At 41.6% G+C, this 27,385-nt stretch overlaps 2 protein-coding genes across 2 annotated transcripts in view; one reads left to right on the top strand and one right to left on the bottom strand.

Annotated features, from left to right (window-relative positions):
• The window catches only part of PM20D2 (peptidase M20 domain containing 2), a 31,695-nt gene extending 14,459 nt beyond the window's left edge, over nt 1-17,236 (top strand). Inside the window, exons 3-7 of the mRNA XM_075864178.1 lie at nt 943-1,085; nt 5,807-5,961; nt 12,265-12,400; nt 14,424-14,531; nt 16,699-17,236. Of these exons, the coding sequence (XP_075720293.1) occupies nt 943-1,085; nt 5,807-5,961; nt 12,265-12,400; nt 14,424-14,531; nt 16,699-16,901 (745 nt within the window). The 3' untranslated portion in view covers nt 16,902-17,236. The remainder of the gene's footprint in view (nt 1-942; nt 1,086-5,806; nt 5,962-12,264; nt 12,401-14,423; nt 14,532-16,698) is intronic.
• Nucleotides 17,237-20,380: 3,144 nt separating this feature from the next.
• LOC142761005 (gamma-aminobutyric acid receptor subunit rho-1) overlaps nt 20,381-27,385 on the bottom strand; it is a 138,461-nt gene continuing 131,456 nt past the window's right edge. The window contains exons 7-10 of the mRNA XM_075864180.1: nt 25,622-25,762; nt 24,444-24,596; nt 24,138-24,334; nt 20,381-21,205 (exon numbers count right to left, since the gene is read on the bottom strand). Of these exons, the coding sequence (XP_075720295.1) occupies nt 20,915-21,205; nt 24,138-24,334; nt 24,444-24,596; nt 25,622-25,762 (782 nt within the window). The 3' untranslated portion in view covers nt 20,381-20,914. The remainder of the gene's footprint in view (nt 21,206-24,137; nt 24,335-24,443; nt 24,597-25,621; nt 25,763-27,385) is intronic.

A 27,385-nucleotide genomic window follows, 5' to 3' on the forward strand; every position in this document is an offset into this window, starting at 1 on the left:
CTGGTAAAATTAACCTAGGCTAAAAATTCTAGACTGTTCATGTCTTTGACAGTGGGCAAACTTACAAAATAAGCAAGGGATCAAATACTAATTTCCTTCACTGTATATATATATATATATATATATATATTTTTTTTTCTTTTTTTTTTCTACATGGGCGCTTATGGGTGACGTATGCCACTGTATGGTTCTTTCTGGAGTTTCTATGTAGCTGTTATTATTTATTACAGCAACATTAACAGAATCTGGAGTGCTAATCTTGCCATCAAAAATAGAGGAACCGGAAAAGACCTCAATAAAATCAAAGGCGTCCATCAGTATCGCTTGGATCCGACTAAAAACGAATCTATCATAGGCCAGATTCACATGAATGTAGTGAAACTCAGACGTGAAAAACGTGAAGTCTGAGATGCCCCCGTGAGGGTTCCATTTTCATGGATCCCCATAGACTCGAGTCTATGGAGGGATTCGTGAAAATGGAACAAAATAGGACATGTTCGATTTTTCAACGGACCCTTCACACGGTCCATTGGAACAACGGTCATGTGAACGGCCCCTATCGAAATACATGCGTCCATGTGATGGCCGTTGTTTTAACAGCCGTTACACGGACGTACTTTGCGTTCGTCTGAATTCGGCCATAGCGTCATGTCTTCTGTTATAAACAAAAGCCATTGCGCTCGTGTGAACAGCATGCTACAATTTTCCAAACCATCTAAAATAAGAAGAAAGGACGTTTAGGATTTGGAACCGCTTGGAAGTGGAATTTGTACTAGTCCATTACATGGGAAAATGAAGGAGGAAAAACATTTCTACACACACACATACACCGCCTATAATTGGCAAAGGGAGTATAATATTTGTTGTACTTTTTAACTTGTGTACTGGTCAGATTTTAGAGAAAAGAGAAATAATTGATAAGAGTTGGCTTTTATATCCTAGTGTGACTGTGAAATATTATGGAAAATCTTCTCATGCTGCTGCATATCCATGGGAAGGAATTAATGCTTTAGATGCTGCTATTCTTGCATACAACAATATGTCTGTCCTACGGCAGCAAATGAGACCCTCCTGGAGAGTTCATGGTGAGAAATGTACTGAATAACTTTCTATTGCTGTTTATGAGTTTGAAGAGAATGGGCCTTTGCAAATAATGTATTTCATTATTTTCTTAAATGTAACAGTTAAAGGTATACTATTACAATAAACTCTGCCCCCTAATACTGCTCTACTTCACTGAGGAGTCCTGTTATAGAAATACATTCTCGACACTAAATTTAGCCATATATATTCTATTACTTTCAACCAAACAGGGACATAACTAAAATGTTCAGGTTCCTATAGAAAACTTTTGAATGCCCCCTAAGCATTTACTAAACCCATGTGAAACTTAGGGTGAGAACGCTCTTGCTGGATGATTTGCAGTAAACAAACACAACTTCTATGAAAGTTCAGCTTCCAGCATAGCCTGACACCTTATTACCAACAGAGTGAGTTATCGTTTCACAGAACAGGTAGGATAACTCTTGTAAAATTACTACTCCCAGCATGACTTGACAAATGATTAAAGCATGATGGGCAATGGTACCACACATACTATCAGCCGCACAAGAAGAAAATGTAGGATGGGGCATAGGAAGGATCACTTCAGACTAGACCCCAAAATTAATTCAGGCCCCCTAAATTAATTTAGACCCCAGACCAAAACCCTAAATTAATTTAGACCTCAGACCAGACCCCAAAATTAATTCAGGCCCCCTAAATTAATTTAGACCCCAGACCAAAACCCTAAATTAATTTAGACCCCAGACCAGAACCCTAAATTAATTCAGACCCCGGACCAGAACCCTAAATTAATTCAGATTCTAGACCAGAACCATAAATTAATTTAGACTTCAGACCAGACCCCAAAATAAATTCAAACCTCAGACAAGACCCATAAATTAGTTCAGACCCTGGAAAAAAGTCAGATTTTAATGATAAATACCTATTTCATGAAAATGTGCGGGCTGCGGTATCTGTTTCACATGTAACTACACTTTAAGTTTCTTTGTATAGCCAGTCATTTAATATCACGTTACTAGTATACTTTAATTACCCAGGGTGACGTGCTATTTAACTAAGTCAGCTGACTGCATCCCATATTCTGAAACTTTCCTCTCCCTGTCTGACTAAGAGATCTGTAGTACACATAAAATAAGCTAAGGGACTGCTGGAATCTATTTGACGTTAAAGGTGCCAATACATTAGACAAAACTTGCCAAACCTACCAATATTGGCGGGATCGGTAAACAATCTAATGTGTATGGGGGCCACCTGACTCTCCTCCGAAAGCAGATGTCAGGGGAAAAATTGATTGGCATGATAAATTTCAAAAATGACACGTTCTGTGTGCGTCCACATGATATTCCCCTCTCCCCTGTTAAATTAGACATGGGTGAATCGGGAGAAATAATTTTCTGCCGTCATTTATTTAATGTGTATGGCCACAATTAAGATACAAAATCACCAATGTGCTCTCCGCCATGTGATTACTGCTTGCTTTATAATGCACGTGCTACAGGAGCTTCAGCTTCTTTACAGTTAAAGGTGTTGTCTGGGGTTTAAAAATCTGTAAATTTGGGCTTACAACTACAAAATAACAATCTTTGTAATATACTTACCTTAACTATTCTGCTCCAGTCCCCTGTTGCTGCTCTTGTGCGTCCCCCGCCACTCCTGATGCTCATCCATAATCCATGTGCCTACCAATCAATGGCCACAGTGGTGACCGCACTAAGGACCTATTGTCATCACTAGGAAAATTACGTCACTGAGCACTGAGGGACAATAGGAGCGGTGTGGGACTGGCGGTAATTATATTTAATTTGGAGCCTAAATCAATATATTTTTAGAACCTGGAAAACCCCTTTAACAAACTAGTTCTGTATTATAGACAATTCTGCTCATACTTGCAATTGAAAAATCCACAGGCTGAGCCAAACGGTCATGTTAATTGGGGAGTTGTGGGTAATAACTGTCTGATATGATGCATTGTCTATGGCCAGCACAGAGGCGTAGCTAGGTTCTCCAGCACTCGGGGAAAAGAATCAGTTTGGCGCACCCCCCCAACCTCTTTCCCGACATCTCCTTCCCCCTCGCCGTGTTTGTTTTCTCTACCAATCAATGACATGTAATTTCTTTTCCACATTTCTTTTTATGTAACTCGAGCATAAAAAACATTTGTACATTTTACAAGCAATATAGTTCTATACACAGCACCAGAATAGTGCTCAGTACATAAATACAGCACCAGAACCAAGCTCAATACATATATACAGCAACAGAACCAATCTCAGTACATAAATACAACACCAGCACAAATACAGCTCCATTTAGTGCAACCCCTGACGTATAGGTTTGTACAGCGTAAAACTACAACTCCCAGCATGGCCCGAACAATGATAAGGATATGCTGGGAGTTGCCGTTTCACAAAAAAAAGAAATCATATCATAATCATACCACCGATCATCTCGCTGCAGATCATACAGTAACTACAGTGCTGATTAGAGGCAGAATGAACATTTACATTAAGTGACTCACCGGTGACGTCTCAGATTCTAGTTCTTTTTCTTCATCCGGTCCAGACCTCTATGATGACTTCTCCCGGTCACAGCCCATTTCTGCAGTTTGCCGCTAAGATTTCTTCAGCTTCTCACTTTTCCAACATTTCTACACCTATAAATAAAGATAAAGTTATCATTATACCACACACTATGCCCCTAAATATAATAGCGCCATACACTGCTTCTCTAATTATAATAGCACCATACATCGTGTCCCATACACACACACACACACACACACACTGTGCCCCCTATAGATAGTGCCCCCCATAGAGCCCCCTGTAGATAGTCCCCCCCAAAGAGCCCCCTGTAGATAGTGCCCCCATATAGCCCACCCCTGTATATAGTGTCCCACAAATAGCTCCCCTATAGTGCTCTACAGATAGCCCAGCCCTGTATATAGCCCCCCTGTAGATATAGCCCTCCCCTGTATATAGTGCTCCACAGATAGCCCACCCCTGTATATAGCCCCCCTGTAGATATAGCCCACCCCTGTATATAGTGCTTCACATATAGTCCACCCCTGTATATATTGCTCCACATATAGTCCACCCCTGTATATAGCCCCCCTGTCGATATAGCCCACCCCTGTATATAGTATCCCACAAATATCTCCCCTATAGTGCTCCACGGAAAGCACACCCCTGTATATAGCACCCTGTAGATATAGCCCACCCCTGTATATAGTGTTCCACATATAGTCCACCCCTGTATATAGTGCTCCACAGATAGCCCACCCCTGTATAAAGTCCCCCTGTAGATATAGCCTACCCCTGTATATAGTGCTCCATAGATCGCCCACCCCTGTATATAGCCCCCTGTAGATATAGACCACCCCTGTATATAGTCCCCTGTAGATATAGCCCACGCCTGTATATAGTATCCCACAAATAGCTCCCCCTATAGTGCTCCACAGAAAGCCCACCCCTGTATACAGCCCCCCTGTAGATATAGCCCACCCCTGTATATAGTGCTCCACATATAGTCCACCCCTGTATATAGTGCTCCACAGATAGCCCACCCCTGTATATAGCCCCCCTGTAGATATAGCCCACCCCTTTATATAGCCCTCCTGTAGATATAGCCCATCCCTGTATATGGTGCTCCATAGATAGCCCACCCCAGTATATAGCCCCCCTGTAGATAGACACCCCTGTAGATAAAGCCCCCCCGCGTGTAGATAAAGCCCCCCGTAGATAAAGTCCCCCCGTAGATAACGTCCCCCTGTAGATAAAGTCCCCCCCATAGATAAAGTCCCCCCATAGATAAAGTCCCTCCCATAGATAAAGTCCCCCTCCGTAGATAAAGTCCCCCTCCGTAGATAAAGTCCCCCTCCGTAGATAAAGTCCCCCTTGTAGATAAAGTCCCCCTCCGTAGATAAAGTCCCCCTCCGTAGATAAAGTCCCCCTCCGTAGATAAAGTCCCCCTTGTAGATAAAGTCCCCCCTTGTAGATAAAGGCCACCCCCGTAGATGAAGCCACCCCCGTAGATAAAGTCCCCCCTGTAGATATTGCAATAAAAAAAAAAAAACTATTCAAACTCACCTTAATCCCGTTCCCACGCCGGCCGGCAGCAATGGAGACCTGCTCTCTTCTGCACAGGTCTCCTGGGGGTTGAACGAAGCATCTATGAAAGGTGCTGATTGGCTGGGCAGGATGACTTTGCCTGTCTTTCAGCGACAAACGCTTCACTGGTACAAAAGGTACCAGTCGCTTCAATGGTACGAAAGCGCCGAATAGCCGGGCACAGAACGTACCCGGCAATTCATTGCTTCTAATTGTACCTGTGTCCTATAGACACAGGTACAATTATAGTGCAGGAGGAGGTGGCGCTGGCGCCCCCTCTAAGTTGCGCCCGGGGCACATGCCCCGCCTCCCCCCCTAGCTACGCCCCATGGGCCAGCATAAGACAACGAGCAGCAGAGTGCATAGAGGAAGCATTATTCTATTCCAACTTATTTTTAAATATCTTTTGAACAACCAGTAATTTCTTTTTGATGATTACATAAGTAAGTAATATTTGTATTTAGTTTAGTTTTACAGAGCATAGATGTAGATTCAGGACATGGCAAGTTTATCTTGTACCACTTTGTCAGTGTTTTCAATTGTTTTTGGATCTTTCCATTATTACAATTGAATTAATACTTTAGTGCCCTCCAGATTGACACTGGGCTTTAGCTATGGATATTTTTGTCTTGCAGGAGTAATAAAAAATGGTGGTGTGAAACCTAACATCATTCCATCATACGCAGAATTAGAATTTTATTTGCGTGCGCCAACACGCAAAGATCTTGCTGAATTACAGGAAAAGGCAAGTGCTTGTTTTAACGCTGCTGCATTAGCAACTGGATGTAAGGTAAGAGAGTATGTATGATAAATTGTAAATATCAGCAGTCTGTCATCATTTTACTAATAATTTCTTCCTAACAATGTTACAGGGAGGTATCCTCAGACAATTGCTGTGCTTCCAGCCCTTGTGTTTGATCCTGTTTAAATCTGCGTTGTGTTATTCCAATGTTCTGCTCTGTCAGAGGAGCAGGACAAGGGAATAACGGAAGCAACTATTCTGTTGCATAACGGATACAACCGGCGGCTGACTGAGTCCATTGACTTTAATGGGTTCCATCAGGGTGTATGTGGTTTTACTGGAGACATTAACGCTGCGCTATTGTCTCCGGTAATCGGAGGCACCTAACGAAGCCTCCACTTTAATCTTGTTGAATTTGTAGTGGAGAAAGTGTGAACATTTGCAGCAAACGATAGGACAAAGCGTAGATTAAGAATGGGCCCTTTTCACACGGCGTATATTCTACGCATATTTTGGCGCGCCGAAAAACACGTAAAAAAAGCATGATTTAAGCATCCCATTGACATCAATGAGAAAGCGCATTGTTAGTGCATACGATGCGTTTTTTTACGCAATCGTATTTAAAAAATGCATAGTGTAAAAAAGGCCCTGTTCAGACGGCGCGGAAAAAGCGTGAAACACATGATTTAAGCTTCCCATTGACATTAATGGTAAAGAGCATTGTTAGTGCATGCAACGCTTTTTTTTAAACAAGTGTATTTAGAAATCGCATTGTGTAAAAAAAGAAGCGTCCGGGCAATTCTTTTATGCACCGAAAATGCGCCTAATTCTCATAGTCAATGGGAGTTCTAACTACGCACCAAAAAAACGTGTAGAGAGTGCGCAAAAAAACGCATCAAAAGCAACAAAAACGCGTCAAGCGTTTTTGGCACGTTTACACATCGTTTTTGGCGCCGTTTGAACAAGGCCAGAAGAAGCGTGAAGGCAATTCGTTGGCACGTAAAGCGTGCTGAAAAAAGGCCAAAATCGCACCTAATTCCCATAGTCAATGGAAGTCCTAATTACGCGTCCAAAAAACGCACATAAAGCACGCACAAAACCTATACGCACAGCGTAATCCCCGGCCTATGCTCTGGCAGGGGGCTCCACTTCTAGAAGGGGTCCCGATGGCTCTATCTACGGGGGGGGGGGGGGTTGGGGGGTTGTAGCGCTATCTACATGGGGGTGGTGCTAACTTCAAGGAAAGGAGATGTGGCATTATCTACAGAAAGCACTGTGGCAGTATCTACAGAGGGCACTGTAGCATTATCTACAGAAGGCTATGTGGCATTATCTACAGAAGGCAGTGTGGCATTATCTACAGAGGGCACTGTGGCATTATCTAGGAGGGTGTAGAATTATCTATGGGGGTGTGGCAGTATCTAAAGAGGGCACTGTGTCATTATCTACAGAGGGTATTATCTAAGAAGGGGCTGCCCAATCTTGACACACTTGTTTCTACCAAAGACAGCATTTAGCGAAACTTAAACTGGAAAACTGGGTTGATAAAAAAGGCACGTAGAGTAATCGCGCAAATTTCCAGTAAATTTAAACCCAGCGGTATTGTTATAGTAATGTAGTATTATTATAGTAATGTAGTACTGTTAGTAATGTATTGTTATAGTAATGTAGTATTATAGTAATGTTGTATTGTTATAGTAATGTAGTATTATTATAGTAATGTAGTACTGTTAGTAATGTATTGTTATAGTAATGTAGTATTATAGTAATGTTGTATTGTTATAGTAATGTAGTATTATTATAGTAATGTAATACTGTTAGTAATGTATTGTTATAGTAATGTAGTATTATAGTAATGTAGTACTGTTATAGTAATGTACAGGGTGGGCCATTTATATGGATACACCTAAATAAAATGGGAATTGTTGGTGATATTAACTTCCTGTTTGTGGCACATTAGTATATGGGAGGGGGGAAACTTTTCAAGCTGGGTGTTGACCATGGTGGCCATTTTGAAGTCAGCCATTTTGTATCCAACTTTCGTTTTTTCAATGGGAAGAGGGTCATGTGACACATCAAACTTATCGAGAATTTCACAAGAAAAACAATGGTGTGCTTGGTTTTAATGTTACTTTATTCTTTCATGAGTTATTTACAAGTTTCTGACCACTTATAAAATGTGTTCAAAGTGCTACCCATTGTGTTGGATTGTCAATGCAACCCTCTTCTCCCACTCTTCACACACTGATAGCAACACCGCAGAAGAAATGCTAGCACAGGCTTCCAGTATCCGTAGTTTCAGTTGCTGCACATCTCGTATCTTCACAGCATAGACAAGTGCCTTCAGATGACCCCAAAGATAAAAGTCTAAGGGGGTCAGATTGGGAGGCATTTCTTCTGCGGTGTTGCTATCAGTGTGTGAAGAGTGGGAGAAGAGGGTTGCATTGACAATCCAACACAATGGGCAGCACTTTGAACACATTTTATAAGTGGTCAGAAACTTATAAATAACTCATGAAAGAATAAAGTAACATTAAAACCAAGCACACCATTGTTTTTCTTGTGAAATTCTCGATAAGTTTGATGTGTCACATGACCCTCTTCCCATTGAAAAAACTAAAGTTGGATACAAAATGGCCGACTTCAAAATGGCCGCCATGGTCAACACCCAGCTTGAAAAGTTTCCCCCCTCCCATATACTAATGTGCCACAAACAGGAAGTTAATATCACCAACCATTCCCATTTTATTTAGGTGTATCCATATAAATGGCCCACCCTGTAGTATTGTTATAGTATACGTTATATTTGGCTCTTCAAATTAGGGATGCACGGTGCATCGAAACTTCGATACTGTTTCGATACTCTGCATCCCTAAACGGTTCGATACCGCTATTTCCTGTATTTCGATACTGAGCTGCGCAGCCGCACAGCTCAGTATAGTAATACATGAATGTATTGGAGCGCGGCTGCGGCTGTGTAATTCAGCCACAGCCCCGCTCCTGAGTCATGATAAATTCGCGGGGTCAGGATGATGCGATGCGGCCAGCGCTGCACTAATGAGCGGCGGCACTGAAGACAGAACATGGCGGGTGCACTGCAAAACACCCCCATGTTCTGTCCTCAGTGCCTGAACTGCCGCTCATTAGAGCAGCGTCGGCCGCACCTCCTCATGCTGACCGCGCGCGCACTTCCTGTCAGGAGCGGGGCAATGGCTGTATTACACAGCCGCAGCCCCGCTCTATAACGGCGGAGATCAGAGAAACCTCTCATCTCCGCCGTTATTCCCCTGAATGCTGCGATCGCAGCTGACAGCAGCATTCAGGAGAAAATGAGAAGGGGGATGCCCCTGGATCGCGTCACAGGGAATTCCTGTGACACGATCGAGGGCCATACCATATATGGGCATACAGCCCAGGGTCTATTGACGGACCCCAGGGCTGTCTGACCATATTTCATGTTGTTAGGACATACCCAAGTATGTCCTAACAACTGCCTGTGTGCTATACATACACAGGCTAATGTACTGGCACATATCTGATATATGTCAGTACATTAAAGTTTAAAAATAAAGTAAAAACAAAGTATTGTTAAAATAAATACATAAAATATACACATTCAGTAATGGCGCGCACAACAATTTTTTTGCATCATTTATGATGTGTACGCTGTAAAAAAATGAAATGAACACGGCTTTCTATCACTTATTAATGTGAGGCGCGATGAATTTAACCTCCATGTTCCTCACATTAATAGTAATTAACCCCATCATGTACCTCGCACATTAACCCATTATGACTGAGAAACATGATGGGATTAATTACTATTAATGTGAGGAGCGTTCAAAATTCATCACATCGCGCCTCTCATCAGAAAATGGAAGATTTTTTTTTAAATTACTGTTGGCAAAAGTATCGAAATTGGTATCGAAATCGCAATACTAAACGAAGTATCGGTATCGAAGTCCAAATTCTGGTATCGTGACATCCCTACTTCAAATATGGACACTCAAAAACAAATAATTCTAAAAAAAAAATGTTTTTACTGTGTAAAAGTAGTAAAACATAATAAAATGATATAATTTGGTATCGTCGCAATCATAACGATCCGCTGAACAAAAGTTATTATGTTATTCTTACCACACGCTAAACTGCGTAAATTTAGTACGAAAAAAAGAGTGGCGAAATTGATGGTTTTTATTTTATTCGCCCCCAAAAAAGTGAATAAAAGTTTATCAATAAATTATATTTACCCTAAAATGGTGCTGTACAAAAGTACAACTTGTCCCGCGAAAAGTCCTTGTACAGCTATGTCAACGCAAAAATAAAAAAGTTCTAGGTCTTTTAATGCGATGATGGAAAAAGATAAAAAATGCCTTGGTTATTAAGGCCTAAAATAGGCCAGTCATTAAGGGGTTAAAGGCTGTCAGCCAGTTACTGTAGCTGCTATGGTACGAGCTTGGGCTTCACATGTCTGACTCCATTAAATTCCGAACACGCCTTGGCCTAAAAAATTGCGGAATTAATTTGGTTTTACAGGGGGTGTACTAATTCATGCAGTGTACTTTAAATAGGTCATATTTTCGACTTTCTATTTTTACTGTTTTACTTTTCATTTTTCTAGCAATATTTCCTAAAGACAGACTTTCATTTTCCTACTCACAATTAAAGAGGCTCTGTCACCACATTATAAGTGCCCTATCTCCTACATAAGGAGATGGGTGCTGTAATGTAGGTGACAGCAGTGCTTTTTATTTAGAAAAACAATCTATTTTTACCATGTTATTAGCGATTTTAGCTTTATTCTAATTACTTTCTTAATACCCAACTGGGCGTGTTTTTACTTTAGACCAAGTGGGCGATGTACAGAAGAGTGCATGACGCTGACCAATCAGTGACCAATCAGCGTCATACACTTCTCCCCATTCATTTAGTCAGCGCATAGTGACACTGCGTTGTTCGCTATGTGCGGTCTTATACTGACATATTTACATTACTGAAGTGTTTAGACCGTGAATAGATATTCCTTCCAGCCAGGACGGGATGTCTATTCACAATCCCGATACTTCACTAACGTTTCTGTGGTACTTACAGCAGAGCAATCGTAATATCCCTGTAACCTGTCATTTACAGCGTGATCTCGCGACATTACGCTTGCTCTGCCGTAAGTATTTATAATGTGGTGACAGAGCCTCTTTAAAGTGGCTCTGTCACCAGATTTTGCAACCCCTATCTGCTATTGCAGCAGATAGGCGCTGCAATGTAGATTACAGTAACGTTTTTATTTTTAAAAAACGAGCATTTTTGGCCAAGTTATGACCATTTTTGTATTTATGCAAATGAGGCTTGCAAAAGTACAACTGGGCGTGTTGAAAAGTAAAAGTACAACTGGGCGTGTATTATGTGCGTACATCGGGGCGTGTTTACTACTTTTACTAGCTGGGCGTTCTGATGAGAGGTATCATCCACTTCTCTTCAGAACGCCCAGCTTCTGGCAGTGCAGATCTGTGACGTCACTCACAGGTCCTGCATCGTGTCGGCACCAGAGGCTACAGTTGATTCTGCAGCAGCATCAGCGTTTGCAGGTAAGTAGCTACATCGACTTACCTGCAAACGCTGATGCTGCTGCAGAATCAACTGTAGCCTCTGGTGCCGATGTGTCCTCGCTCGTCTGACACGATGCAGGACCTGTGAGTGACGACACAGCGTGATCTCTGGAGAACACGGCTGTGTCTGCACTGCCAGAAGCTGGGCGTTGTGAAGAGAAGTGGATGACACTTCTATACACAACGCCCAGCTAGTAATAGTAGTAAACACGCCCCGATGTACGCACATAATACACGCCCAGTTGTACTTTTACTTTTCAACACGCCCAGTTGTACTTTTGCAAGCCTCATTTGCATAAATACGAAAATGGTCATAACTTGGCCAAAAATGCTCGTTTTTTAAAAATAAAAACGTTACTGTAATCTACATTGCAGCGCCGATCTGCTGCAATAGCAGATAGGGGTTGCAAAATCTGGTGACAGAGCCTCTTTAAGTGACAAATGAGTGTAAATAGAGCAGTATTTTAGAAAGAAACACATCATGGAATTTGAGCCACATGAACTATCTAAGGTTTAAGAATTGCATGGCTGGTGTTGCAATCTAGCTTAGACAAATATATTTGACATTTGTATGTCATTTACTCGTCACATTGTGTAGTGTATATACTGCAGGTAGGAAAGTCATCCTCGTAATTGTCTGTAGATCACAACAGGTTTTGAACCTATATTATAGGCCAATAAAAGTAATCTCTTCAACTACAAACTAACACTATACAACACTACCACCGCTGATTTTTGTCCCTTCTAGGTGGAGTTATGCTCTTCCAGCCATGATTATTATAATGTGCTTCCAAATAAAACTCTTGCAAAAGCATACATAGAGAATGGCAAGCAACTGGGAATGCAGTTTACTACCGATAACCTGGTGTTAAATGCTCTGTCAGGTAAAGTTTGAATGTGTCTGGACTTCTAGTAAATGTATATTAAATATTTCATGGGAAAGGGAAATTAAGGCCCCATGCACACGCACGTGCTTTTGCGGCCGCAATTTCCACGAAAATCTACAGGAGAATTGCGGCCCCATTCATTCCTATGAGGCCATGCACACGACCGTGGTTTCCACGGTCCGTGCATGGCCCCGGAGCCCGGAGTCCGGGCTCATTGAAAATAATGGCCGCGGCCATGTGCACAGTCTGCGATTTGCGGGCGGCTCGCGGCTGACACTACGTGGCCGGCCGACCCGAAAATCACGGTCGTGCACATGGCTACGGTCGTGTGCATGAGGCCTAACACGTTTTGGTTTTTCTGTATACAATGTATGAACAGCATGATGTGCCATTTGCAATATGTAGTACTTCAAATGAAACTAAGGCCAGGTTTAAATTTTGCATTGTGGTGCGGCAAAAAGCCTCAACTTCACCAAGTCAAAATACATGTTATTCCATGCAACTTTGCCATAGGTGCATTTTTATATTGGAATAATTCTAATTAATGTATGCCCAAACCACAATCATGGATTGAAGTCAAGGTGGAAAATCCTCTGCAAATCACAACCGAAAAGGACAAGGGGCAAAAACAAAAGAAATACCAAACCCTAAAAAACTTAGGGTTTTCTAATGCAAATTGTAAATTAGATTTTACTCTTGCCACTGCAGTTTTTTCTCTGCAAAAAGTGCAACAGAAAAACTAAAGCAAAAGGCAAAGTGTAAACTCCTACCAATGTAGAGCCTTGTGCTTGAGTCTCTACAGTGGCACACAGAGCACCATGCAGCTCTATACCATTGAGCCGTAGGGACTCTACGTGCCGCAGTACCATATGAAGTTATTTTTTCCTTAGAAGCAATGTTTTTAAGGGAGCTCCATAATAGAACTTCCGATGAAGCATGCCGAATATGAAATCGGAGGCATACGTAAGGTAAAATAAGGCTCCATGCACCAGCTCCTGTAAATGAGACCTTAGGCTGTGGCTAAGCAGGGATTCATTACCCTCCAGCTAAACTCCAAGAACCTGTCATATTACAATGGTGCAGCAACAACGGAAGAAACTGACATTGTCCCAGATTCACCACATCCAACTGTCAGATAACAATGCTGTAAATTGCATCTACACCTAACAGTCTAAGTTGCGTCAACTTAGCATCTAAGGCTAGCCTAGCGTATCCAAAGCTATGACTGTTAGGGTATGTTCACACGCACTAATTACGGACGTAATTCGGGCGTTTTTGCCCCGAATTACGTCCGAAAATAGCGCCTCAATAGCGCTGACAAACATCTGCCCATTGAAAGCAATGGCCAGACGTTTGTCTGTTCACACGAGGCGTAATTTACGCACCGCTGTCAAATGACGGCGCGTAAATAGACGCCCGCGTCAAAGAAGTGACCTGTCACTTCTTTGCCCGTATTTGGAGCCGTTATTCATTTACTCCAATGAATAGCAGCGCTAATTACGTCCGTAATGGACGCGGCGTTCAAGCGCCTGCGCATGCCGTTACGGCTGAAATTACGGGGATGTTTTCAGGCTGAAACATCCCCGTAATTTCAGCCGTTACGGACGCCCTCGTGTGAACATACCCTTATATGTCAGATGGAAAGAACTTTAGAAAGCATTGTTTTCTGACAGCAGCAGCTTTTACTACATCTGTTGGAATTTATTTCACTCTCCGTGTCAATGTAAAGTAATGATCTCATAGCAGTCAACAACCATACTAGAAGAATTCTGCCTGGACTCTCCATTGTACATACATTCCTAACCATAGTGATCATGTTTCCATGAAATATAATATTGAAAATGTGATGCTACACACTTTAAGAACAAAACCTAAGGTTCACCCATATAATAAAATTATGTAAACATTAAATAAAATACACAAAGTGAATAATAAAATACCAAGAGTATTTCTAAAAGCTTATAATTGTAAAGTATATTCTTTTATTTTTCGCATCTTCTAATGTGTTTCATATTTCTAGGTTCAACAGATTTTGGAAATGTCACCTTTGTAGTTCCTGGAATTCATCCCTATTTTTTCATTGGTTCAGATGCTCTTAATCATACTGAAGAATATACTAAAGCTGCAGGTAAGCACCTAACTAGAGAATTCCACAGGGCAGAGTATATTTATTGTGAAGAAGCCTTTTGGTTTAGGGGATCATCTATACAACATAATATTAGGGATTTTTTCTCCCTCCGCCCTCCATTTTCTTCTCTGCCTACGTTCTGTACAGAATGTCCTGATGTAGGGTCACTGGCATTAAAAAAAATAAAAATTGACTGTGATCAGTTGTGATCGATCGGGTTCTGGGCACTAAGACATCCACTTATCAATAGAGATGGTGCGCCACAGCTTGTTAGTTCTAGCGATTGGTGGAAGTCTCAGCTCCCAGAACAACATCTGACATGTCTCTATGACACGGCAGAACTTTTGTCAAATGACAGTAACTCTTTAAATACTTTATTTCCCATTGCTTTTATAGCACCAACATACTAGCTTCCACACCTCTGACCTCTGCCGTAAACCCTTGAAACACCATACTCAAGCCTGATCGTGGAGTTAACATAGGGAGGGGGGGCTCCCTTTCGCGCCTCCTAGGTATTAAATAGACCGCTGGGCTGTCTGCACATATTGCCCTAACACGTGCCTGTATCAATAATGACACAAATTGTAATGCACTAGCATATAAACAATTATGTTATAGGCATGAACAAAAAAATAAGAAAGTGAATAAAAGAAAGCAGAAAAAAAGAAACATATATAAAAAAAGAAAAGTATTTTTGCAAGACAGTAAATAACATACACATAATTAATATACTCCTTAACATAACAACCCAAACAATAAATGTAACATTATTTAAGGTGAACCGCAAAAATCTGAATTTGCCTATAAAAACTATAACTCATCCCACAATTTAACAAGGCCTCATACAGTTACAAAGTTAAAGTTCACATTTTTGGACCATTCTTTGCAAACTTAAAAGGGTTGTCCCATTGAGACAACCCCTTTTTAACTGGAAGCTAGTGCAACTTTTCTAATCACCAACAATCAGCTGTTCTTGCCGGGGAATCCGCGTCTGGCCAGGCGTTTCAGGGGAAACGTAGCATTACTTGGCGACCATTCATTTGTTCTGTTGGGGCACTCTATGATGTCTATATGTCCATATGATCCCCTCCCTTTAATTTGACCGTGAAGGGGTTATTTAAAACATATTAAAATGTTTCCGTCCTTATTAAAAATATATATATGCACCCCCATTTGACAATCCTGTTTCCCCCCCCCCAGTTTTGCATAGAGAGAACTTAATCCGGCTTATACATAAAACATAGGCAAATAAATGTGATGTGAATGGGACCTGCAGTGCCCCATGGTGACTGGTAATCCCCATCCCCCTATGGAAATAAACAGCCGAACCAAACATGCAGGGTTTATGGAGAAGTTAGGTGGGATAGTTGTTAGTTGAACAAGCCTACAGTTAGTCTATGGCCAGCCATAGGATAGAAAAAAAAATGTCTGTGTCCAAGATACTCTTCCTCTAGGTATGAACAGTGCCTTTTTAATGCAAAGAAAGTTTTGAGGTGCAGATTTTAAAAAAAGCACGTCTCTTTCCATAATCTCTAGGACCATTGTTGAGAGATCGTTTTGAATTCAATCTACTTTGTGTTCATTGAGCTATGATAAACATTTATACTGCCTAAAGTTGCCTTCTCTCGCTTACTTCATAAGACTTTGGGCTTCCTCATAGCATGATGCCAAACACTTGCACTAGTGTATACAAGACTTAAGGCCATTTACTAAAGTAAAATGCAAATTTTGCCTACCTAAGGCCCCATACACACAGCCGTGCCCGTAAACACGGGCCGCGATTGTGGGCACGGCTGGCTCCTGACGGCCGTGGACAGCCGCTCACAAGTATGGGAGCACGGCCCGTAAAACACAAAAGATAGAACATGTCCTATCTTTTGCGGTACACTTCTACGGCCCGGACACCTTCCCGTAAATAAACGAGAAGGTGTCCGTGCACAATAGAAGTGAATGGGTCCATAATTGCGGACCGTAATTACGGACGATTTTTACGGTCGTGTGCATGGGGCCTAAGAGTATATTAGGCTATTAGACACATATCTAAAGAACTATGAAGAGCCAACTACAGTGGAAGAAATTGCATTTGACTACCCGGCCCATATATCTTCAGCATGAATGGTAATCATCGTACATTCATTCTTTGTCATTGTAATTGCCATTTTAACAGGCTCACGAGACGCTCAACATTACGCACTGCGGACTGCAAAATCATTAGCAATGACTGCATTAGATGTCATCTTCAACCCGGATTTACTAGAAAGTATTCGCAATGATTGGAAGATGATGAAGCAAATGGAGGAAGAGATTAATTCTGGAATAGCTAACAATGCCAGAGAATCAAGTAGCGGAGCAGGATGTGCTTCATGCTGAACAGTAAAGATCTGTAATGGGCGCTATTCTACCCTGGTTCATTGTAACATCTTTCATTCATAGTAACGTGGTGAATTGAAATTAAGAAAACATCACAAAATATTGACTGCGTCATTTTTGTGGAATACGACTATAGTGACAAGTATGTCATTATAATTCAGTGCCACTTATTACTATAGTTAATATTTGATAGTATACTTATATGAAGAGAGCTCTTTCTACCTTTTCTACTAAATTGTATATGTCATTTTGATTGTATGTGCCCCCAACTGCAGTTTATTATGTATGAATGTAATCGGTGCATTGTGGAACAATATCTGCAAATATGTTAAATAAATGTATTATGCTTACTTTTACACACCTTCGGATACTCAATGTAATTTATGTCTTAACCGTATGATTGCTGCGTTTTTACTGATAATATTGAGAGAATTGTAGGTACCACAAAGCATCACTCTATTATATGCCTTGAAAAGGAAAACGATATAAGTTCTGGAATGACCACTCATGTGCAACTATGTACACTATGTACTACTCTTTTTCACAGTAGCATGCCAAGGAAAACTACTACTACTGCGCACGACTACCTGAGCATGGGGCATTCCATTCAGACTTTATATACACAAGTGTATTTGGGTCTTTTATCACAAGGATACCAAATACGATTTCACTGCATTTCAATGAGGCTATGCATACCACCAAGGTCCACATAAAAGTAGAATGCTCTATCACATGCCATATATATCGGACCGAGTTCTCCCCTAGATGCATTAAATTCATAAGCAGCCACAATACAGTGTGCAAGACGTTTTGCACGCCATACTAGGAGCTAAAATATGCACGCTCGTATACATGAAGCCTTGTAGTTGAGCAGGGGCACAATAATGTGGTACTAAATGTACTTTAGCTCCTTTGTTTATTTGGACGTCTATTTGAGGGAATATACTGCTAAAATAGTTGTTGTTGCAGGAGTTGTGCTCACGCCATCCTCAGTGGGTGCCATCTGTTATATACAGCCGATATTCTGCTTCAATGGACATAATCGTACTTACCTCAGATCCTGGCCTCTTGACTCCTTAGATGCCATGGTCAATCGCAAAAGCGACATCTAGGTGGTTAAACAGAGGGGGCTCTCTTGGCCAGCCATCAGCGCCTGACAATGGGTTGCCATAGCAGCTTTGGGCCTAACGAAGCCATAGCTGTATGCCTATCAAGGCATGCTGAAGGCACAGTCTAATAAATTGCTTGTTCGCTAGTTCCGTAAAAAAAACATTTTTTTTTTCTACAAAAAGTGTTTCTTCTATTTAAAAAAGTGTCAAATAAGGTAAAAAATACACATATATGGTATTACTGGGCCCTTAACAACCCATATAACAAAGTTAACCTGTTAGTTAAACCGCACTGTGAACGGCGTAGAGAAAAAAAGCAAATAGCATCGGCAGAATTGCTTATTTTTTCCACCACCCAAGTCAAGAAGAAATTATTTGTCCAGCAAAAAACAAGCCCTCAAACAGCTACAGCGACGGAAATATAAAAAAGTTATGGCTCTTGCAATGCGGCGACATTAAAACAATTTATATTTTCCATGAAATGAGCTTTTATTGTGTAAAAGTAGTAAACAATATAAAAAAAATATATACATATTTGGTATTACCATAATCATACAGAGACATAGAAAAAAGGTAACATGTTATTTATACCGCACGGCGAATAACATGCACTCATCTTCTAAATTCTCCTTCTCACCTTCAAAAAAACGTTCAGGTTTCTTTTGTTTAATGTATCACACATTTTTCAATTTACTGTGTGTGTGTTATATGAAGAAATGTCTAACGTGAAGAAACATATGGAGATGTTTTTCTCTTCTGTATTAACAATTTTGAGAAATACCAAGTTTATTTCGGTCAGGAAAATGTTTCTGAAATCAAACTTGCAGAGGGTTTTCTCTCGTTTTGAACAATTCTAATAAAAGATACCTGATTCTCTGGGCAAAAACTAAAAACAAAGCTATTGCAAGGAGTGGAGGTGCCCAATCCAGCGCCCCCCAAAAAATGCATTATTATTGAACAACAATGTATAAAAACTAGCATGTTACGTATCCAAACTCATAAACCTCATAGGTTCACCAGTATTGCAGCATTCCCATAGACGTCGGTCATAGTTCATTGGCAGGTCAGATGCTTCTAGGAGAAAATTGACCTAATGCAAGATACCGGATTCATTCTGCAAAAGCTGAAAATACAGCTGTTGCAAGGAGTGGAGGTGCCCACCTCAGCCACATTCTTTGTGCTCCCTGCCAATTAGGGTATACACAGGTATTTTCTAACAGCGGCTCCTGGAAACACGTATAGGAAGTTACTCACTATAAAATCTACGCACAATCAGGACCTGAGCATAAAGTTAGGAAGTAGGATCGGCCTGTCAGAAAACACCCATGGATCCCCGGATCGGTGGGTACCGCATAAGTAAAACTTTGGAGCTGAGTTGGGCTCCTCCCCTCCAGACAATAGCGGTTTATTCAGCTTGGGTATCACTTTAAATAGCAATGTGTATGTCATGAAATGCTAGGTCTTGTATTTTTACAGCTTGAAAGCCACAACTTCTGGACCATTTTGGTTTACAACCATGGTTTGCACCGCTTTATATAATGTGTATTCTCTTCTGTATATTGTAGGAATATTAGAAGTTAAGAAAAATGAGGAGGTGACTTTTAATATGTTTAATAATTTCTTTTAGGAGTACATAGTTCCTTATATTATACAACAAAGTTTGCTGCAGCTGAGGTGTCCATATGCAGTGCCAGCCACAACAGAACACAACAATTTGCCCAGACATGGAGCTCTATTTTTAAACTATAGTCACACGTTTTCATTTTGGCAGATATGTAGGACAGGATGGACAGATGATCAAGAGATGGCATTTTACTGGTCAAATCTGCTGCTTGCCTAGCTGGCTCCATTACATTTTAGGCGCCACGGCTATTGTTCCCATCTTATGCCCTGTTATCTATATCTATAATGTCTTTGGGTATCACTAATTCACTAATGCTGAAATGTGGCACCTGATGCTACTACAGTCTACGTTGGTTGGTCTCTATATGGGACTTGCTAATTCGTCCAACTTTGAAAACCCTGCAATTTCTTCCACAACAGCGAAAAAAGGGGGATGTCCATCCACACTTTAAGCGGAGTAAGGTCTTCTTCACGAGAATCTAATTTACATGGTTCCAGGCTAAACGCTATTTACTTTTTTTGTGCGCAGTATACACAGCATATGATCTGTGTTGTTCTGTGATATTATCTATACTAAATACGTTGGTGAATTGTTAATGCTCCATTATGAAAAGACAAAATAAAAGATTTTGCAAACATTTAGATACTAATATTAGAACATTGCAGAACTTTTCATGTTCCAAAGTTTGGTTGGTTGGAATCTGAATGCCCTTTTAACATCATCTTTATTTTCAGTATGTTCCCCTATTCCATAATAAAAACACATTTATGAAGTAAAGAAACTTTATTAAATAATAAATCCAGTATATGGTTGTAATGGTCACCTGCTCGGAAACTGCTAAAAATGAAATGCTGAAAGTGTAATCATTTACCTGTGTTTCCACCCCCAGACAGGTACAGTTACACCATTGCACTGTTACACTGTTATGTCCATTGCAGAATTAGGTAGTCATCCAATAGGTAGGTGTGTAAGTAAATTAACACAAGTGTCTACTCTACAAGTATGACCTTCTATAAGTGTCTTCAAATTGGTATTTTTCCTAACAAAACACAAGTAAAAAAAAAAGGGAGCAATAAAACAATTTACATTAAAAAAAAAAGTTGGGTCGCGTGGACACAAGATAAGGTACAGATGCATTGTCAAAAACTTACAAAAAAAATGGATTATTAATGAACAACAATGTATAAAAATGAGCTTGGCATGTATCCAAACTCATAAACCCCCTGTATTACAGCCTGCCCATAGTCCTCTTGCATAGTTCATTGGCAAGTCTGGTGATTCTAGGAAAAAATTGACCAGTAGATGAGATTAAATAGAATATAAGCTGCAGGGAAAATTATTCGTGAATACTTGTCAATAGCATGTGTGTCAATACGCATACTGACGTAAGAAGCCCGTTGACTCTTTCTTCTGTTTGAGTTTCTCTCTGTGTTGAGTGCTAGTTGTACCATAATTCGGTCTTCTTTGTCACCGTTTTCAGACACAAACCCACCCAGATTGTTGACCTCACCATCGCTATAGCTGCTGTCCATCATTCCCCTCGACTGAGGTACCCCACAAGTACAGGGAAGCTGAAAGGAATAATAAATTTTGCGTAACTTCCCACATTTATATACCAACCAAAACCGATGTATCATGTATCAATTCCAAAGTCAAATGACAGAATAGTGAATTTTTCCATATGTTTGCATGACCAGCACTATTAAGGATAACTGATTAATTTTCATTCGTGTGTGTATACATTTTTATCAAATATCATGCTTCTATAGTGCCTGCCCACAGTATAATGCCCGCATAGAACCCCCACACTGTATAATGCCACTATAGCTTCCCCCCACACAGTATAATGCTAAATACCTTCCTTCACACAGTATAATGCCTCCATAGATGCACCCATACAGTATAAAGACAACACAGATGCCCCCTGTAACGTCTATGGCCGCGGACCGTCGTTCTGACTTACCCTCTGACGGCCGCGGGCATGGACGTGTGAGTTCTCGGTGGCATCTCCCTCCTGAGAGACGCCGGCACTCACTTACTGGTTCTGTGACTGTCTCCCGCAGGGCGCGCGCGCCCGCGCGTGCATGACCTTAAAGGGCCAGTACACATCCAGTTGCAGTGAATCTGCAATCAACCCAGAATGCTGCTGGACTATAAAAAGGGCTCTGTTGATCATTGCCTGAGCGTTGTTGTGTTACCTTAGTTTGTCTTGCAAATGGTCTCCTAGTGTTTTCCAGTTCCCAGTGTTACCCGTTCCTGCTGCCTGTACCCTGTATCCTGTGCTACCGTGCCTCTGTGTCGTCTAGAGTTGAAGTCGAGTTGTGTCTTCCACTACATCTACTGTGTTACACCCACCGGGTGTCTGCCTGCTGCCGGAGCCTTATCTTAAGCCTGACTCACCGTTAGGGTATGTTCACACGATAGCAGGCATTTACGGCTGAAATGACAGCCTGTTTTCAGAAGAAAACAGCTGTGTCGTTTCAGCCGTAAATGCTCCTCCTCGTAATATACGAGGCGTCTGTGACGCTCGTATATCTTGAGCTGCTCTTCATTGAGTTCAATGAAGAACAGCTCAAATTACGTTGCAAAGAAGTGCCCTGCACTTCTTTGCCGAGGCAGTCAATTTACGCGTCGTCGTTTGACAGCTGTCAAACGACGACGCGTAAATTACTGGTCGTCTACACAATACGTCGGCAAACCCATTCAAATGAATGGGCAGATGTTTGCCGTCGTATTGTAGCCCTATTTTCAGACGTAAAACGAGGCATAATACGCCTCGTTTACGTCTGAAAATAGGTCGTGTGAACCCAGCCTTACTGTCTACATTGCCACAGGTACCCTTTCTGGACTATATACATTGTATTGTACCTGGTTGGCCAGCTGCCTTTCCGCTACGCAGTACGGCTCATCAACTCTCTGGCCGGGGATTCTGATCCTGGAGGGGCCACTGATGTCACTGTCCATATATGGACGTGACGTGAAGGGTTTTCCCAAGGCAGGAGTCCCCGGCCAGAGAGCTTGGGCTGCTCTGGCCAGGGACTGCATAGTTGAATGTTGGAGCAGAGAGCTGACGGTTCCCTGCTTCAGCAGTGGATTCAACTGTATCTGCGTCCTGAGGACGCAGTTGAAACAGGGACATACCACCGGCTGCCCGGGACAGTGGGACACTGCCCGGAATCCAGGACTGTCCCGCTGAGTCTGGGACAGTTGGGAGGTATGTTACTGGTACTTTAAAGTGACTCTCCAGGCTTCCCCTTACTTAGTCTCATTTCCCTCAGTATATGTGTGCCAATTACCAGGAAACCATCTTTTTTTTGTTGGTAATTTAGCATTCTGTACCTTATAAGTATTTTGCTCTTACTGTAATAGAAATAAGATGGATTTCAGATGACCTTAGACTCCTGAAGACTCTGTAGCTAAACTGTAGCGAGAGATTACAGTTTTGTCATAACAGCTGAGCTAAAAGCAGTAAGCACTGAAGAAAATAAATAGCAGGGGAGCATCACCCTTAGGTACTGATTTACATATAATTTTTTAGATCATGACTGGACAATCACTTCTAAATTTTCTGTCAGCCGGGGGAGTTATGGTGAATGCACATGTTGTTGAAGAATTTCTGTAACTGAAAATCTGTTCCATTCTTCTGAAATCCATGTGCTTGCTGCAGAAGCAAACCTATTCAGATGAATGGAACTGATTTTACCATAGCCGAAATCTCTGCAACAAAATCTGCCGTGTGTGAATCCTCCTTTATTTAGATATAAGTACTCTGTGCAACCCAGAACCTTAAAGAGGCTCTGTCACCAGATTTTGCAACCCCTATCTGCTATTGCAGCAGATAGGCGCTGCAATGTAGATTACAGTAATGTTTTTATTTTTAAAAAACGAGCATTTTTGGCCAAGTTATGACCATTTTTGTATTTATGCACATCAACTTAACTGCAAACGCCGATGCTGCTGCAGAATCAACTGTAGCCTCTGGTGCCGATGTGTCCTCGCTCGTCTGACACGATGCAGGACCTGGGGAAGTGACGTCACAGCGTGATCTGCCAGAAGCTGGGCGTTCTGAAGAGAAGTGGATGATACTTCTCGTCAGAACGCCCAGCTAGTAAAAGTAGTAAAAACGCCCCGATGTACGCACATAATACACGCCCACTTGGACTTTTACTTTTAAACACGCCCGCTTGGACTTTTGCAAGCCTAATTTGCATAAATACAAAAATGGTCATAACTTGGCCTAAAATGCTTGTTTTTTAAAAATAAAAACGTTACTGTAATCTACATTGCAGCGCCGACCTTCTGCAATAGCAGATAGGGGTTGCAAAATCTGGTGACAGAGCCTCTTTAAATAGATTTATAAAAGTAAGCACAAACTTTTTGAGTCTGGTTACTTTCTATAACTGGTGACAATCTGACTGGTTCTGATGTAGAACTCCTCCACCATCATTATCATCTTTTCAGTTGTGCTTTGTTATTTGATTCTGATACCAGTGATCAGCTTACCTTTTCCCTTAGCTTCCTTTCTTTCCGCTCTTGCACTGTGGTCAGGTAATTCACCGCTGCATATTCCAGCACCGATAGAAAGACAAAGACAAAACTGACCCACAAGTAAATGTCCACAGCTTTGATGTATGACACTCGAGGCATCGAGGCATTTAGTCCAGTAATAATGGTGGACATGGTCAGCACTGTGGTTATACCTGTAAAAAGTACACAATGCAGACATTTGTCAGACTGTTCAAGCACACAGCACTCTCCACATGGTCTGGTAACATCTGAAACGTATACAAAGAAAAGATTTATTGTTACCCAGTGGAACTCTGGCAGGGACTGCTCTGCGGTCTATCCAGAAAGAGACCCAGGAAAGCATGACCATTAGAGTTGCAGGAAAATATGTTTGCAGAAGAAAGAAAAAGATGTGACGTCTCAATGTGAAGTTAATGTACAGGCGATTGTACCATCCTGTGAGAATAATTAACAGTTTCATTAATTTGTTGCAAAATGTTTAGGCCTTTCATTCATCCATTGTTATGATTTATTACTTTGTACTACATAATTTCAAAATAATAGAGCTACAATACTGCAATTTCTGAATGTCCAGTTCAAGAATTTGTCCAGGGCAAGTAGCTGCAGGCCAACGGCTTTTCCCCATTTTTTGAATAAGCATGCTTAGTATGCACTTCGGGTATGTTCACACGGCTTATTTTCGGCCGTTTTTTGTGCCGTAACGGCCGAAAAATCGGCAGCAGAACGCCTCCAAACATCTGCCAATTGATTTCAATGGGAAAACCGGCATTCGGTTCCGATAGGGCGTTTTTTTACACGGCCGTTTTTAAAAACGGCTGCATAAAAAAACGGCCGCGAAAGAGAAGTGCACATCAGTTCTTGAGCCGTTTTTGGAGCCGTTTTTCATAGACTTTATAGAAAAACAGTTCCAAAAACGGGCGTAAAAAACGCGAGTTGCTAAAAAAACTTATGAAAGTCAGGAGCTGTTTTCCCTTGAAAACAGCTCCGTATTTTCAGACGTTTTTTGCTAAGTGTGTGAACATACCCTTTGTAGGAACATCAGTAGAACATATGGGCACATACTGAATTTTACAAGACTCTTTTATGTTGTACGACTGGTCTCAGTGGGGAATGCATTCCTGCCTAGAAAATCTTGCATGTCTGTGATAAATTAGTCCACACTTCCCAGACTACAAAGTGGCAACCATGTGGAAAGTCGACGCCAAATGCATTATACATATGGTATACATGCTTGTGCCATTTTCTACTCCAACTCTTTGCTAACAACTGTCTGACTGTTCTTTCTAAATGTGCCCCAACGTGCTTGTGCTGCATAGTCAAGCAAATCCTCAGCTTCCTCTTGTAGGTATATGTAATGTTATGATATTATCACACACAAATTCCCAATTTTCAATATAAACACTAATATTTTTTTTTTCAAGAATTCACTTGAGTGTTAATGTATATAACTAAACTATTACCTGTGCTACTATAGAATGCCAGTCTTGTGGTGGTATGAAACTCCTGGATAAGGAACTGTGATAGAGAAATCCTTTCATCGGTTTTTAAGGATTCATTACCATTCTTCCAGTAAAGCATGAGGTCATCTTCAGTGTAGGCATCTAAATACACAAGAGCCAAGTTAATCATTCACAATCCAATATTTGGTCTGTCTAGTAAATGTTCAGGACCTATTATTAATTCTTAAAATATATATTTTGCCAGAAATCTGCTCTTGTACATTAAAGGGGTTGTCTAATTAAAAAATAAGAAACCATTTTCATATATCCTATTAGGAAATTCTGAGTTAAAAGGGAGGAGTCCTCTATTCAGGATCTTCATTCTCTTAGGGGGGATTCACACGAGCGTGTATTCGGTCCGTGCGGGCCGCGTGGTTTTCACGCGCCATGCATAGACCAATACAAGTGTATGGGGCAGTACAGACAGTCCGTGCTTTTTGCGCAGCGTTTGTTCGCTGCGTACAAAACGCGACAGGTTCAATAACTCTGTGTATTTCGCGCATCACGCACCCATTGAAGTCAATGGGTGCGTGAAAACCATGCAGGTTGCACGGAAGCACTTCCGTGCGAACCGACTGAAACAGCGCACCAGCTGTCAAAAGGATGAATGTAAACAGAAAAGCACCACGTGCTTTTCTGTTTCCGAACATCCAAACGGAGTGTCTTTGCGATGAGCGAAGCCGGACAAGCGAACCGAACTTCACCGGTTTCGGCCGAACTCGTTTTGGCCGAACCCGGCAAAAAAATGATCGGCACGCGACGTCAGGAGATAGTCACTGTCCATGGTGCTGAAAGAGTTAAACTGTTTCAGCACCATGGACAGTGACTTCCGATCCCAATATACATGAACCTGTAGAAAAAAAAACGAAGTTCTGACTTACCGATAACTCCCGGCTTCTTCCTCCAGTCTGACCTCCCGGGATGACAATTCAGTCCAAGTGACAGCTCCAGCCAATCACAGGCCAAGCACAGGCTGCAGCGGTCACATGGACTGGCGCGTTATCCAGGGAGGTGGGGCCCGATGTCGAGAGGCGCGTCACCAAGGACGCGTCACCAAGGACGCGTCACCAAGGCAACGGCCGGGAAGTTCTCGGTAAGTACGAACTTTTTCTTTTTTTTCAACAGGTTTTTCGATATTGTGTTCGGCATTCACTGTCGAGGGTGCTGAAAGAGTTAGCTATTTCAGCACCTTTGACAGTGACGGGCGTCGACTAGCCTCATCTCTATGATGGCGGCTGCGCGAAAATCACGCAGCCGCGCATCATACACGGATGACACACGCAGCTGTCAAATGGTTTTTGCGTGCGCAAAAAGCCGCGTTGTTTGCGCGCGCAAAAAGCAACGTCCGTCTGTATCTGCCCTTAGTCAGAGAGGAGAGCGGTTTTAAAGAGCATTTCTCGCTCAGGGGGACACTGTGTAATGCTTTGATTTCCTTGTGGTGGCGCTGCAGGGAAATTGAACGTGTACGGGTAGGTTTCTCCCCACAGATTAAGGCTGATCGCTGGAGTCCGAACAGGTGAACCCTTTGTGATGAGCTTATTGTCAAGGGGTTTTGAGAAAGTGCAAATGTGATATGAAACCGTCCGTCAACTGAATCTTGTATGTTAATATCCCGTTTTAACCTACTGTCAGCACCTGAATAAAGTCTGCTATTTACCATATATGCGAGTGTGGTGGACTTCTACTACTCTGGATTATATGCAACTCTACATTTTTACATTGAGC

The sequence above is a fragment of the Rhinoderma darwinii genome, chromosome 4 (genome assembly GCF_050947455.1).
Source record: "Rhinoderma darwinii isolate aRhiDar2 chromosome 4, aRhiDar2.hap1, whole genome shotgun sequence".
NCBI lineage: Eukaryota > Metazoa > Chordata > Amphibia > Anura > Rhinodermatidae > Rhinoderma > Rhinoderma darwinii.